At 49.6% G+C, this 16706-nt stretch overlaps 1 protein-coding gene across 1 annotated transcript in view; it reads left to right on the plus strand.

The window, feature by feature from the left end:
- The window catches only part of LOC140186818 (dynein axonemal heavy chain 3-like), a 428385-nt gene that overhangs the window by 384451 nt on the left and 27228 nt on the right, over positions 1–16706 (plus strand). The window contains 3 exon segments of the mRNA XM_072241409.1: positions 1284–1409; positions 6160–6337; positions 13987–14063. Of these exon segments, the coding sequence (XP_072097510.1) occupies positions 1284–1409; positions 6160–6337; positions 13987–14063 (381 nt within the window).

The raw sequence follows: 16706 nt of genomic DNA on the forward strand, positions 1-16706 counted from the left end.
AGCCAGTATAAACAGGTGAGAGGGAGGGATGAAACAGGTGAGGGGGGGATGAAGCAGGTGAGAGGGAGGGACGAAACAGGTGAGAGGGAGGGAGAAACAGGTGAGGGGGAGGGACGAAACAGGCGAGAGGGAGGGAGAAACAGGTGAGGGGGAGGGACGAAACAGGTGAGAGGGAGGGAGAAACAGGTGAGGGTGAGGGACGAAACTGTGGGAGGGATGAAGCAGATGAGGGGGAGGGACGAAACACGTGAGAGGGAGGGAGAAACAGGTGAGAGGGAGGGACGAACAGGGGGGAGAGATGAAGCTGGTGAGGGGGAGGGATGAAACAGGTGAGAGGGAGGGATGAAGCTGGTGAGGGGGAGGGATGAAAACAGGTGAGGGGGGACGAACAGGGGAGGGACGAAGCAGGTGAGAGGGAGGGACAAGCAGGGGAGAGTTGAGGGACGAAGCAGGTGGGGGGGAACAAAGGTGAGGAGGGGACAAAGCAGGTGAGAGGGAGGGACAAGCAGGTGAGAGGGAGGGACGAAGCAGGTGAGAGTGGATGGACGAAGCAGGTGAGGAGGGGACAAAGCAGGTGGGGGGGACGAAGCAGGTGAGGGGGGGACGAAGCAGGTGAGAGGGAGGGACGAACAGGGGAGGGATGAAGATGGTGAGGGGGAGGGACAAAACAGGTGAGAGGGAGGGATGAAGATGGTGAGAGGGAGGGACAAGCAGGTGAGAGTGGAGGGACGAAGCAGGTGAGAAGGAGGGACGAAGCAGGGGAGAGCTGGGAAGAGAAGAAGGTGATGGGCAAATGGAGATGGGTGGGGCAGGAGAGGGGGAAGTAAGGAGAAGTTCTGGAAGATGAAAAGGGATATCAAATAGCAGAGGGATGATGGGCAAATGAACCAGACAGGGTAATGGGGAGGAGGGGAAGAGACTCTGGTTTGACCAGTGTGGAACTGGAGAGCTCAATTTTATGACAATTCTCTGTAGGCTAGCTGGTACATTGCCTGTAGTGGAGAGTGATAGAGACTAGAGTGGCTGGGTTACCCTGGAACAGCAGAGGCTGATAGAGGTGCACAAAATTATAGGTAGGGTAGAGAGCAGGCATGGATTGAGTTTGAGGGGTAAGAGGTTCAGAGGGAGTCTGAGGAGGAATTTGTTCCAACAGAAGGTGTTTGGACTCTGGAACACCTGAGCAGTTATGCTGGTGAAGGAACATCAGTTCTGTTCCTCTCCCACAGACGCCTGTTCCCAGCTGACATGAAGGTGCACTAACAGAGCCCGTTCCATGTGTTTAGCTCTCTGAACGGAAGAAGATGTATGATGCACCTCAGCCTGAGAAAATGCCTCTCCCTGATCCCTGGGACAAACTCCTGAGCCACTTCCAGACCCTGCTGGTGCTCCGTTGCATCCGGCCAGACAAGGTTGGTTCCGCGTGTGAGCATGTTTGATAGGAACAGCAGTGTCACATCACCGAGCTCAGTACACAGACCCCGGTCAGGGAACGGGCCCCAGCCAGAGAAAAGACTCTGGTCAGAGAACACCCTTAGAAATATAGAAACATAGAAAACCTACAGCACAATACAGGCCCTTCGGCCCTCAAAGTTGTGCCGAACATGTCCCTACCTTAGAAATTACTAGGCTTACCCGTAGCCCTCTATTTTTCTAAGCTCCATGCACCTATCCAAAAGTCTCTTAAAAGACCCTATCATATCTGCCTCCACCACCGTTGCCAGCAGCACATTCAACGCACTCACCACTCTCTGAGTAAAAAAACTTACTCCTGACATCTCCTCTGTACCTATTCCCCAGCACCTTAAACCTGTGTCCTCTTGTGGCAACCGTTTTAGCTCTAGGAAAAACCCTCTGACTATCCACACGATCAATGCCTCTCATCATCTTATACACCTCTATCAGGTCACCTCTCATCCTCTGTCTCTCCAAGGAGAAAAGGCCAAGTTCACTCAACCTGTTTTCATAAGGCATGCTCCCCAATCCAGGCAACATCCTTGTAAATCTCCTCTGCACCCTTTCTATGGCTTCCACATCCTTCCTGTAGTGAGGCAACCAGAACTGAACACAGTACTCCAAGTGGGATCTGACCAGGGTCCTATATAGCTGCAACATTACCTCTCGGCTCCTAAATTCAATTCCATGATTAATGAAGGCCAATACTACATACGCCTTCTTAACCACAGCGTCAACCTGCGCAGCTGCTTTGTGCGTCCTATGGACTCGGACCCCAAGATCCCTCTGATCCTTCACATTGCCAAGAGTCTTACCATTAATACTACATTCTGCCATCATATTTGACCTACCAAAATGAACCACTTCACACTTACCTGGGTTGAACTCCATCTGCCACTTCTCAGCCCAGTTTTGCGTCCTATCAATGTCCTGCTGTAACTTCTGACAGCCCTCCACACTATCCACAACACCTCAAACCTTTGTGTCATCAGCAAACTTATTAACCCATCCCTCCACTTCCTCATCCAGGTCATTTATAAAAATCACAAGGAGTAGGGGTCCCAGAACAGACCCCTGAGGCACACCACTGGTCTCGGACCTCCATGCAGAATATGACCCATCTACAACCACTCTTTGCCCTTTGTCTGCAAGCCAGTTCTGGATCCACAAAGCAATGTCCACTTGGATCCCATGCCTCCTTACTTTCTCAATAAGCCTTGCATGGGGTACCTTGTCAAATGCCTTGCTGAAATCCATATACATTACATCTACGGCTCTGCCTTCATCAATGTGTTTAGTCACATCCTCAAAAAATTCAGTTAGGCTCATAAGGCACAACCTGCCTTTCACAAAGCCATGCTGACTATTCCTAATCATATTATATCTCTCCAAATGTTCGAAAATCCTGCCTCTCAGGATCTTCTCCATCAACTTACCAACCATGGTCAGTCATGAGGCCACACGGGTACGCACTGGCCCAAAGTTGATCCCATACAGCAGAGTGATCCCACTCGCCCAGTCCCCCCCACCGACAAATCGATCTTGAACACTGTCTAGTGATCCACCTCCACGTCCCTTCGATAAACAACACGTGTTTGCACCTGCTTACCATGGACCTCGGATCTGACTGAAGCCCCACTGACACTGGTTCTCCCAGTCAGCCTCCGTGTAACAACCAGAATCTTTCTTGAGAGACCTGGCAAGCCACACCCACACTGATCCCCACCCACACCAAGCCCTGACCATACTGATCCTCACCCACATTGATCTCCACCCATACTGATCCCCAGCCACACTGATCCCCACCCACAGTGATCCCCACCCACACCGATCCCCACCCACACCAAGCCCCACACACAGTGATCCCCAGCCACACCAAGCCCCACCCACAGTGATCCCCACCCATACTGATCCCCAGCCACACTGATCCCCACCCACAGTGATCCCCACCCACACTGATTCCCACCCACAGTGATCCCCACCTACACCAAGCCCTGACCATACTGATCCTCACCCACATTGATCTCCACCCACACTGATCCCCAGCCACACTGATCCCCACCCACAGTGATCCCCACCCACACCGATCCCCACCCACAGTGATCTCCACCCAGACTGATCCCCACCCACACCGATCCCCACCCATAGTGATCCCCACCCACACCAAGCCCCACACACAGTGATCCCCAGCCACACCGATCCCCAGTCACACCAAGCCCCACCCACAGTGATCCCCACCCACACTGATCTCCACCCACAGTCATCCCCACCCACATCAGGCCCCACCCAGACTGATCCTCACCCACAGTGATCCCCACCCACATCGATCCCCACCCAGACTGATCCTCACCCACAATTATCCCCACACTGAACACCACTCACACTGATCCCCACCCACAGTGATCCCCACCCACACTGATCCCCACCCAGACTGATCCCCACCCACACCAAGCCCCACCCACAGTGATCTTCACCCACAGTGATCTCCACCCACACTGATCCCCACCCACACTGATCTTCACCCACAGTGATCCCACCGACACCAATCCCCACCCACACCAATCCCAACCCACAATTATCCCCACCCACAGTGATCTCACCCACACCAATCCCCACCCACAGTGATTCCACCAACACCAGTCCCCACCCACACCGATCCCCACCCACAGTGATCCCACCCCCAGTGATCCCCACCCAGACTGATCCCCACCCACACCAAGCCCCACCCACAGTGATCTCCACCCACACTGATCCCCACCCACACTGATCCTCACCCACAGTGATCCCCACCCAGACTGATCCCCACCCATACCAAGCCCCACCCACAGTGATCTCCACACACAGTGATCTCCATTCACACTGATCTCCACCCACAGTGATCTCCACCCACACTAATCCACACCCACAGTGATCCCTGCCCACACTGATCACCACCCACAGTGATCCCCACCCAGACTGATCCCCACCCACACTGATCTCCACCCACACTGATATCCACCCAGACTGATTCCCACCCACACCGATCCCCACCCAGACTGATCCCCACCCACAGTGATCCCTATCCACACCAAGCCCCACCCAGACTGATCCTCAACCACACTGATTCCCACCCACACCGATCCCCAGCCAGACTGATCCCCACCCACAGTGATCCCCATCCACATCAAGCCCCACCCAGACTGATCCTCAACCACAGTGATCCCCACCCAGACCGATCTCCACTCAGACTGATTCTAACCCACAGTGATCCCCACCCACACCAAGACACGCTAAAAGTTCCGCCTTCAAAGAACTCTCCCCACACAGTCTCTCTCTGCCCCAACCAGGATCAGCTATAACCCAGCGACCAGAGGCTGTACTCACCTCATCCCGTCCAACACAAATCCCACCCATGAAAATTCCAACACACCAATAAGCCCTATCCATAACAAGTCCCAGCCCAGCTACACTGTCAGAATCCCCTCCCATTTCCATCCCTCCACACACCCTGTTTTTTGGTCCTCAGTCCCTTATGCCCACATCCCTACGGTAAATGACACACTGCACTGTTGGAGAGGCAGTTCCAGAGTTTAGACCCGGTGACAATTCGGGTGCAATGATTTATACCCAGGTCAGGGTAGAATGACTTGGAGGGGAAATTGCAAGGCTGGACTGTGTGCAGTGACCAGTCTGTGCTCCGTGTCTAGACTGCGTGCCGTATTCAGACTGTGTGCAGTGACTAGGCTGTGTTCCATGTCTAGACTGCATGCCGTATTCAGACTGTGTGCAGTGACTAGGCTGTGTTCCATGTCTAGACTGCATGCCGTATTCAGACTGTGTGCAGTGACTAGGCTGTGTTCTATGTCTAGACTGCGTGCCGTATTCAGACTGTGTGCAGTGACCAGGCTGTGTTCCATGTCTAGACTGTGTGCCGTATTCAGACTGTGTGCAGTGACCAGGCTGTGTTCCATGTCTAGACTGTGTGCCGTATTCAGACTGTGTGCAGTGACCAGGCTGTGTTCCATGTCTAGACTGCGTGCCGTATTCAGACTGTGTGCAGTGACCAGGCTGTGTTCCATGTCTAGACTGCGTGCCGTATTCAGACTGTGTGTAGTGACCAGGCTGTGTTCCATGTCTAGACTGCGTGCCGTATTCAGACTGTGTGCAGTGACCAGGCTGTGTTCCATGTCTAGACTGCGTGCCGTATTCAGACTGTGTGCAGTGACCAGGCTGTGTTCCATGTCTAGACTGCGTGCCGTATTCAGACTGTGTGCAGTGACCAGGCTGTGTTCCATGTCTAGACTGTGTGCCGTATTCAGACTGTGTGCAGTGACCAGGCTGTGTTCCATGTCTAGACTGCGTGCCGTATTCAGACTGTGTGTAGTGACCAGGCTGTGTTCCATGTCTAGACTGTGTGCCGTATTCAGACTCTGTGCAGTGACCAGGCTGTGTTCCATGTCTAGACTGCGTGCCGTATTCAGACTGTGTACAGTGACCAGGCTGTGTTCCATGTCTAGACTGTGTGCCGTATTCAGACTGTGTGCAGTGACCAGGCTGTGTTCCATGTCTAGACTGCGTGCCGTATTCAGACTGTGTGCAGTGACTAGGCTGTGTTCCACTTTCAGGACGTGTGCTGTATTCAGACTGTGTGCTGTGTCTAGGATGTGTGCAGTGTTTAAGGTTTGGTCTTTCACTGCATCCAGTGACTGATCATGTCTATTCCCCCAGGTGATTCCTGCCATTGAGCAGTTTATCGTTGAGATGATGGGGGTCGAGTACATCGAGCCCCCTATCTTCGACCTAGAGCACAGTTACCGGAACTCCAGTCACTGCACCCCACTCATCTTCATCCTGTCTGCAGGGGCCGATCCCATGGCCCTGCTGCTCAAATTTGCCGATGAGCAAGGTAGGGAGAAGCTCTGTCCATCAAATGTCCTCCCCACAGGATTACACATCGCCCGAAACCATCTTCCTCACCACCAAACAATCCTTCCAGGTGAGACTTCACCTGCAGGTCTGCCAGAATCCAGTGTTCCTGGTGTGAAACATGACACAGATTGGAAAACTGCTTCATTGAGCAACTTTGCTCCATCTCCAAAGGGCAGGATCTCCCAGTGGCCACACACTTCCCATTGCCCTTCTAACATGTCTGTCCTTGGCCTCCTCTTCTGCCATGATGAGGATATTCCATCTGTGTAGCCTCCAACCCGATGACATCAATGTTGATTTCTCTAACTTCCGGTAATTTCTCCCTCTCCCTTTCCTCTCTTTCCATTCCCTTCTCTTCTTCTCAAATCCCCGTGGTTGTCCCCCACCTTTCCTCCATGGTCCACTATCTATCAGATTCCTTCTTCCTCAGCCCTTTATCTCTTTCACCTCTCACCTCCCAGCTTCCCACTATCATTCCTCCTCCCCATCTTCCCCCTCACCTGGTTTCATCCGTTACCTGCCAGCTTGTACTCCTTCCCCTCCCCCCCCCCCCCCCCCACTTATTCTGGCTTCAGCTCCTTTCATTTGTAGTCCTGATGAAGGGTCTTGGCCCAAATTGTCAACTGTTAGTTCCCCTCCATAGATGATACCAGACTTGCTGAGTTGCTCCAGCATTTTGTGTGTGTTGCTCAAAATTTCAGCAGAATCCCTTGTGTTTAGGGGAGTTCTTAAACTAGAGGCGTTGGTATCCAAAGTAGCAGAGAGGCAGATGGGAGCTGGAAGTTGATGCTAGGTCAGAAATTGAATGGAGTGATAGATAGCAAGCTAATCTTGTGACCGATAAGTTTGTAAGGAGGATCAGTCAGAGGCAAGGTAAGAGATGCATTGTGATGGAGGAATTGTAGAGTGTCGATTTTAATGCTAGTGGTAAAGGTGATGAACATAGAGCATGGATCAGTACCTGGAACTGTGGCCATTACAGAGACTAATTGAGAGAGATACAGGATTGAAGTTTAATGTACTGGGTTTTGGTGTTTAGTAAGGACAGATGAGGGTGCGGAGTGTGCACTATTAATCAGAGACAATATCACATCTGCACCAAGAAGGGATATCCACTAAGAAGGGCTTATCCTCTGAGCCTGTGTAGGTGGAATTCAAAAATAAGTAAGGTGCTATCACCATGATGGTGTTTACTTTATAGCCACTGGCCATTGAGGAACAGCGAGCAGGCAGATTTGGAGAAAGGTGTTAAAACAGGATTGTTGTCATAGGTGACTTCAACTTCCCTAATACAGATTAGGACCTCCTTTGTACATTGGAGGAGTTTGTTAGGAGCATCTAAGAGAGTTTCTTCAGTTTGTAGATTATCCAGCTGGAGATGAGGACGCGTTGGACATGGTGTTGGGAAATGAGCAGGTAACTGACCTTTCGGTGGGAGAACAGTTAGAGGACAGTGTTAACCATTTTATGGTAACGAGTGCGATAACAACACACTTGCCCCTACACCTCCTCCCTCACTACCATTCAGGGGCCCAAACAATTCTTCCAGGTGAGGCAACACTTCACCTGTGAGTCTGTTGGGGTCCTAGTGTGGCCTCCTGTATATCGGTGAGACCTGACGTAGATTAAGAGATCGCTTCGCCGAGCATTTACGCTCCGTGCACTAGAAGAAGTGGGATCTCCCAGTGGCACCCATTTTAATTCCACTTTCCATTCCCATTCCGACATGTCACTCCATGGCCTCCTCTACTGTTGCGATGAGGCCACACTTAGGTTAGAGGAACAGCACCTCATATTCCGTCTGGGTAGTCTCCAAATCAATGGCATGAACATTGACTTCTCAAACTTCTGGTAATGGCTTCCCTCCCCCATCCCCCTCTTTCACCGTTCCTCATCCCCCTTTCCCTCTCTCACCTTATCTCTTTGCCTGTCCATCGCCTCCCTCCAGTGCTCCTCCCCCTTTTTCTTTCTTTCATGGCTTTCTGTCCTCTCCTATAAGATTCCCCCTTCTCCAGCCCTGTATCTCTTTCACCAGTCAACTTCCCAGCTCTTTACCTCACCCCTCCCCCTCCAGGTTTCACCTATCACCTGTGTTTCTCTCTCCCCCACCCACCTTTTAAATCTACTCCTCAGCTTTTCTTTTTCTCCTGCCCTGTGAAGGGTCTCAGCCCGAAACATCGACTGTACTTTTTTCCATAGATGCTGCCTGGCCTGCTGAGTTCCTCCAGCATTTTGTGTGTGTTACTAAGATGACATTAGGTGTTGCAGTAGAGAATTACATATTAGGCAGGAACTAGGGAGAGTTAATTAGGAACAACAGGAATTCTGCAGATGCTGGAAATTCAAGCAACACACATCAAAGTTGCTGATGAACGCAGCAGGCCAGGCAGCATCTCTAGGAAGAGGTGCAGTCGACGTTTCAGGCCGAGACCCTTCGTCAGGACTAACTGAAGGAAGAGTGAGTAACGGATTTGAAAGTTGGAGGGGGAGGGGTGATCCAAAATGATAGGAGAAGACAGGAGGGGGAGGGATAGAGCCAAGAGCTGGACAGGTGATAGGCAAAAGGGGATACAAGAGGATCATGGGACAGGAGGTCCGGGGAGAAAGGCGGTGGGGGGGGACCCAGAGGATGGGCAAGAGGTATATTCAGAGGGAGGAAAAGGAGAGTGAGAGAAAGAATGTGTGCATAAAAATGAGTAACAGATGGGATACGAGGGGGAGGTGAGGCCTTAGCGGAAGTTAGAGAAGTTGATGTTCATGCCATCAGGTTGGAGGCTACCCAGACGGAATATAAGGTATTGTTCCTACAACCTGAGTGTGGCTTCATCTTTACAGTAGAGGAGGCCGTGGATAGACATGTCAGAATGGGATGTGGAATTAAAATGTGTGGCCACTGGGAGATCCTGCTTTCTCTGGCAGACAGAGCGTAGATGTTCAGCAAAGCGGTCTCCCAGTCTGCGTCGGGTCTCGCTAATATATAAAAGTTGTGTTGGAGCAAGTATTCATCTAACTTGTGGAGGGTACTTAAAGAGCAACTGTACAGCACAGGCATGATTCAGTAAGAAGGAAGGACAGCATGGCAAGGTAAGGGAAAGGTTCTGTTCGAGAAGAATTTTAGAGGCAGGATGTATGAGCACATGGAGAAGCACAGTCAAACTAGGGATAGTCAGCATGGCTTTGTGAGGGACCGAGCATGATTGAATTCTTTGAGGATGTGACAAAGCACATTGATAAAGGTAGAGCAGTGATGTGATGTATATGAATTTTAGTATACATTTGATAAGGTTCCCCATGATAGACCCATTCTGAAAGACAGGAGGCGTGGGATCTAGGGAAACTTGGATGCATGGATTCAGAATTGTCTTTCCCATTGAAGGTGGAATGTATTCTGCCTAGAGGTTGGTGACCAGTGGTGATCCATGGGGATCCGTTCTGGGACTTCCGCTCTTTGTGATTGTTATAAATGACTTGGATGAGGAGTGTGTTAAAAGGTTTGCAGATGATGCCAAGGTTTGTGGAGTTGTGAATAGTGGCACACTGACAGGATGCAGAGCTGGGCTGAGAAGAGGCAGATGGAGTTCAACCCAGAGATGTCTGAAGTAATTCCAGTGGTTAAGACGGCATCTGGTATGTTGGTCTTCATTAGTCAGAGGATTGAGTTCAAGAGCAACGAGGTAATGTTGCAGCTCTATAAAACCCTGATTAGACCACACTTGGAATATTGTGTTCGGTTCTGATGGCCTTGTTGCAGGAAGAATGTGGAAGCTTTGGAGAGAACGCAGAGAAGATTTATCAGAGTGCTGACTGGATTAGAGAACATGTCTTATGAAGACAGATGTAGCAAATTAGAGCTTTTCTCTTTGTAGTGAAGGGTGTACAAGATAGTAACAGGCGTAGATTGAGTAGATAGCCAGAGAGAGCTTTTCCCAGGGTAGAATGGTTAATACAAGGGGGCATGATTTTAAGGTGATTAGCGGAATGTTAGGGGAGATGGCAGAGGTGTTTTACACAGTGGAAGGTGCACAGAACACCCTACCTGAGGTGTTTTAAAGGCAGATACATTAGGAGCATTTATGAAACTCAGATGAGCACATGGATGATAGAAAAATGGAGAGCAATGTAGGAGGGAAGGGTTCAAAGGTCAGCATGGCATCATGGGCTGAAGGGCCTGTACTGTACTGTATTGTTCAACGGAATCGCGGTGAATTTAGTCAAGAAGGAAAAGGAAGTAGATGCGAAGTTTAGGAAGCTAGAAATGATCAGGGCCCTTGCAAAATATATAGAAGCAGAAAAGAAAGTAACCATTGTGTCTCAGATTAGTGGTAGGTACACTATGAAAGAGGATTCTACAGGAAAAGGGTTTATGAGCATTTGGAAAATCATGACCTAATTAGGGTCAGCATGGCTTTGTGTGGGGAAAGTTGTGTCTTACCATCTCAGTTATGTTTATCGAGGAGGTGATGATAGTAAAGTTGTGCATGTTGTCTACATGGATTTTAGTAAGATGTTTGACAAAAGACCCACATGGTAGTCTCATTCAGAAGAATGAGATGTACTAAGGAATCTGGCATAAAGTCTATGGAATTAAGGGAAACAAGTAGTGAGATCATGGAAACTGTACAGATAGAAAAGGAGGAGGTCCTTGCTGTCTTAAGGAAAATTAAAGTGGATAAATCCCCGGGACCCGACAGGGTGTTCCCTCGGACCTTGAAGGAGACTAGTGTTGAAATTGCAGGGGCCCTGGCAGAAATATTTAAAATGTCGCTGTCTACAGGTGAGGTGCCGGAGGATTGGAGAGTGGCTCATGTTGTTCCGTTGTTTAAAAAAGGATCGAAAAGTAATCCAGGAAATTATAGGCCAGTAAGTTTAACGTCGGTAGTAGGTAAGTTATTGGAGGGAGTACTAAGAGATAGAATCTACAAGCATTTGGATAGACAGGGACTTATTAGGGAGAGTCAACATGGCTTTGTGCGTGGTAGGTCATGTTTGACCAATCTATTGGAGTTTTTCGAGGAGGTTACCAGGAAAGTGGATGAAGGCAGTGGATATTGTCTACATGGACTTCAGTAAGGCCTTTGACAAGGTCCTGCTAGGTATACATGGAGAGGTGGTAAATTGGATTAGACATTGGCTCAATGGAATAAACCAAAGAGTGGTAGTAGAGAATTGCTTCTCCAAGTGGAGGCCTGTGACTAGTGGTGTGCCACAGGGATCAGTGCTGGGTCCATTGTTATTTGTCATATATATCAATGATCTGGATGATAATGTGGTAAATTGGATCAGCAAATTTGCTGATGATACAAAGATTGGGGGTGCAGTAGACAGTGAGGAAGGTTTTCAGAGCCTGCAGAGGGACTTGGACCAGCTGGAAAAATGGGCTGAAAAATGGCAGATGGAGTTTAATACAGACAAGTGTGAGGTATTGCATGTAGGAAGGACAAACCAAGGTAGAACATACAGGGTTAATGGTAAGGCACTGAGGAGTGCAGTGGAACAGAGGGATCTGGGAATACAGATACAAAATTCCCTAAAAGTAGCGTCACAGGTAGATAGGGTCGTAAAGAGAGCTTTTGGTACACTGGCCTTTATTAATCAAAGTACTGAGTATAAGAGCTGGAATGTTATGATGAGGTTGTATAAGGCATTGGTGAGGCCGAATCTGGAGTATTGTGTTCAGTTTTGGTCACCAAATTACAGGAAGGATATAAATAAGGTTGAAAGAGTGCAGAGAAGGTTTACAAGGATGTTGCCGGGACTTGAGAAACTCAGTTACAGAGAAAGGTCGAATAGGTTAGGACTTTATTCCCTGGAGCGTAGAAGAATGAGGGGAGATTTGATAGAGGTATATAAAATTATGATGGGTATAGATGAGTGAATGCAAGCAGGCTTTTTCCACTGAGGCAAGGGGAGAAAAAAAACAGAGGACATGGGTTAAGGGTGAGGGGGGAAAAGTTTAAAGGGAACATTAGGGGGGGCTTCTTCACACAGAGAGTGGTGGGAGTATGGAATGAACTGCCAGACGAGGTGGTAAATGCAGGTTCTTTTTTAACATTTAAGAATAAATTGGACAGATACATGGATGGGAGGTGTATGGAGGGATATGGTCCGTGTTCAGGTCAGTGGGACTAGGCAGAAAATGGTTCGGCACAGCCAAGATGGGCCAAAAGGCCTGTTTCTGTGCTGTAGTTTCTATGGTTTCTATGGTATGGGATCCCCAATGACTTCATTGTTCTGATTTGGAATTGTTTGTCCATAGAAGACAGTTGTGGTTGATGGCTGGATGTCCATGACAAGTGGTGATATAAGTGACCTGGATGAAAACGTGGATAGATCAGCTTAGAAAGTTCGCAGATGATACAACGATTAGTGGTTGTGGATAGTGTGGAAGACTAACAAAGGATTTGGTGGGATATAGATCAGTTTCAGATATGGCTGAAGAAATGGCAGATGACCAAGTGTGAGGTGTTTAAGTTTTGGCATTAAATGTAAAGTTAAGAGCTTTAACAGTGTTGATGTACAGAGGCATCTTGGGGTCGAAGTTAATAAGGTAGTAAAAAAGGCATGTGGCATGTTTCCTTTATTAGTTGAGGCATTAAGTTCAACAGTCTGAAAGTTAAACTGTGGCTTTATGAAATTCGGGTAAGTCCACATCTAGAATATTGTATTCAAATCTGGTCGCCCCATTATAGGAAGGATGCGGAGGTTTTGGAGTGGAGAGGGTTAAGAAGAGATTTACAAGAGGCTGCCTGGGTTATCATGTGCTATCATGAGAGTCTGGACAAACGGGTAGTTTTCTCTGGAGTAACCTAGGCTAAGGGAAGACCTGATAGAATATTACAAAATTACAAGAGGCATGAGAGTAGACAGCTGGTATCTTGGAAGTAGGCACAGAGGAGATGTCAGGGGTAAGTTTTTTACGCAGAGAGTGGTGAGTGCATGGAATCAGCGACAGTGGTGGAGGCGGATACAATAGGGTTTTTTAAGAGACTCCTGGATAGGTATATGGAGCTTAGAAAAATAGAGTGCTATGGGTAACCCTAGGTAATTTCTAAAGTAAGGACATGTTCGGCACAGCATTGTGGGCCAAAGGGCCTGTATTGTGCTGTACGTTTTCCATGTTTCTATGTTCTTCCCAGGGTTGAAATGTCTAATGCCAAAGGGCATGCATTCAAAGTGAAAGAGTGTAAGTTCAAAGGAGATGTGCAAGGCAAATTTTTTCACAGGAAGAAGTGGATTCCTGAAATGTGCTGCCAAGGGTGGTGGTGGAGGCAAATATAACAGATGTTTCAAGAGCTTTGATACAGAAAATGGTGAGATATGGAACATGTAGACGGAAGGGTTTAGTGTCATTAGCCTAGTTAGTTAGTTAAAACACTGTGGGTGAGGAACCTGTTCCTAAGCTGTACAGTTTTGTAAGTTGTGTTCCAAACGTAATGTCATACATCAGAAACTCCAGTCATTCAGAAAAGCTGATGTTCAGAATCCTGTCAAAGTAGTTTATACAAACATTTTCCATTGCAAGCATGATTTTGGGTAAGGGCGAAGCTAGATGATTGTGGTCTATTGACAGATGTGATTATTCATTAGACTGCACCTCCTTGGTTAATGTGTCCCTGTCTGTTCTAGGAATGGGAGCGCAGAAACTGCAGACTATTTCTCTTGGGCAGGGACATGGCCCCATCGCTGGAAAGATGATCAAGAAGGTAGGCTTTAGTTGACGTACATCATAAGAGCAACTCATTCCACTTCCTGATCATGTTTTCTGAGAGGACAGACATTCGGAGATCCTGTCAAACTCAGAGTTCCAAAACTTCTCTGAGAGTTGGTGTTCCTTCATGCCAGGAATACATTTATTCCATCTTGACAGATCAGCAGGACTGAAAAGAAATGCTTAATGCAGGAAAGCAAGGGAGAAGTACTGAAACAACACTCCAGCCGTAACCTAGCAACATGGGAGTCACTGGAGGATGGTGGCAGACTATGGGAGCGGCTTGGGAGACAAAGTTAGGCCAGGATCTCACACATGGTGGTGGAGAAAAAGATTCAGATTTATTTATCACATGTACATCGAAACGTACAGTGAAATGCATCGTGTTTGCATAAACAACCAATACAAACAAGGATGTGCTGGGGCAGCCCACAGGTAACGCTGCACATTCTGGTATCAACATAATGTTCCACAGTGCTCAGCAGAAAAAGTACAAGCACAACAACCACAACAGCGCAAAACAAGTCAACAACAGCAAACCAAATCGCTTCACCACCCTCCCAACACCCACTGCCTCACACACACAGACAAACCTCAGGACAGGCAAACTCCAAGCCTCCAACCCTTGTCCCTAGACTCTCAGACTGACCTGCAGCCTCCAGTCCCTGGCCTGGAACCGCAGACTCAACTTCGGGCTTCTAATGAGAGGTCACCTCCACTCTTTGCAGAGCTTTTGTTGCAAATATCTCTCATCCTTGTTTGTCCGTTTGTGCTTCTGTTTATGTGGGTAATGGTGATGTGGTCACTTAAGGATGTGAAAAGCAGCTGAACACTACGAGATGTTTACAAATGACAACAGTTGGAACACCGCCTGTATCTTACACCAAGTGAATGCAGGGGTTCTTCTTAAGTAAATGAATTTGGATCTTAAATAGTGTGTCGTTACAAAGGGGTGTTGCCAACTGTAAAACGTCCAATTTGATGTTAATGGAGCATAAGAGTGAGAGCCGGGACTGGGAGTGAGAAGCTCAGAATGGAGTGAGGGGTCAGGAGCACAGGATTGAGGTTAAACAGCCGGGACAGGGAGTGAGCGGTCAGGAGCACAGGATTGAGGTTAAACAGCCAGGACTGGGAGTGAGGGGTCAGGAGCACAGGATTGACGTTAAACAGCCGGGACTGGGAGTGAGGGGTCAGGAGCACAGGATTGAGGTTAAACAGCCGGGACTGGGAGTGAGGGGTCAGGAGCACAGGATTGAGGTTAAACAGCCGGGACTGGGAGTGAGGGGTCAGGAGCACAGGATTGACGTTAAACAGCCGGGACTGGGAGTGAGGGGTCAGGAGCACAGGATTGAGGTTAAACAGCCGGGACTGGGAGTGAGGGGTCAGGAGCACAGGATTGACGTTAAACAGCCGGGACTGGGAGTGAGGGGTCAGGAGCACAGGATTGAGGTTAAACAGCCGGGACTGGGAGTGAGGGGAGAACACATGACCAGGAAAATAGCAGTGAGGCATCAGAAAAGAGGAAGCAAGGAGCTGGCCATTTGAGGAGGTTGAGAGTAAGGGACCAGCAGTGAGGGGTGAGGGACGAGAGATGAGGGGTTGGGTCTGAGGGTCTCAGAGTGAGGCCATGAATGAAGAATGAAGGGCAGAGAGTGAGGGGAAGGGTACAGAGGCTGAGGACTGGGAGTGAATGGTCAGGGATGAAAGGCCATGAGTGAAGGGCGAGGGGCAGGGTTTGAGGAGCAAGGTGCCTCAGCTGAGGGGCAAGGGACCGGAATAAGGGGAGAAGGGTGATGACCAAGGAGCTGGGATCGGGGCTGAGGGACAAGAGACCAGGAGTGGGGTGAGGGGCAGGAGTGAGGGGCAAGAGGCTGGGACTGGGGCTAAGGAGTGAAGGGTAAGGGCAGAAGAGTGAGGCACTGTTGTTGAGGGGGAGGGGTATGTGGTTGGAGTAAGCAACAAGGAGTGAAGGGCAAGGGGCAGGGCTAAGGGGCAAGGAGCCAGAGTGAGAGACCAGGGGCAGGAGCTGAGGAGCTAGGAGTGAGGGGCTGGGACTGAAGGTTGAAGGGCCAGCAGTGAGGGCATTGGGCTAGCACCAAGGGACTGGGGCTGAGGGGCAAGGAGCCAGGCGCGAGGGATGAGGGTCAGGAATGAGGGGGCAAGGCACCAGGAGTCAGGGAATGGGAGGGAAAGGCTCAGGGTCTGAGGGATGAGGAATGAGGGATGAGAGCCAGTAGTGAGGGGGCAAGGGGTCAGGAGTGAGGGATGAAGGTCAGGATCGGGGGCAAGGGGCCAGGAGTCAGGGAATGGGAGGGAAAGGCTCAGGGTCTGAGGGACGAGAAATGAGGGATGAGAGTCAGGAGTGAGGGGGCAAGGGGTCAGGAGTGAGGGAATGGGAGGGAAGGGCTCAGGGTCTGAGGGGCCAGGAGCGAGGGATGAAGGTCAGGATCAGGGGGCAAGGGGCCAGGAGTCAGGGAATGGGAGGGAAAGGCTCAGGGTCTGGGGTCCAGGAATGAGGGATGAGGGTCAGGATCAGGGGGCAAGGGGCCAGGAGTCAGGGAATGGGAGGGAAAGGCTCAGGGTCTGAGGGACGAGGAATGAGGGATGAGAGCCAGGAGGGAGGGAATGGGAGGGAAGG

This window comes from Mobula birostris, chromosome 23 (genome assembly GCF_030028105.1).
Source record: "Mobula birostris isolate sMobBir1 chromosome 23, sMobBir1.hap1, whole genome shotgun sequence".
NCBI classification, from domain to species: Eukaryota; Metazoa; Chordata; class Chondrichthyes; order Myliobatiformes; family Myliobatidae; genus Mobula; species Mobula birostris.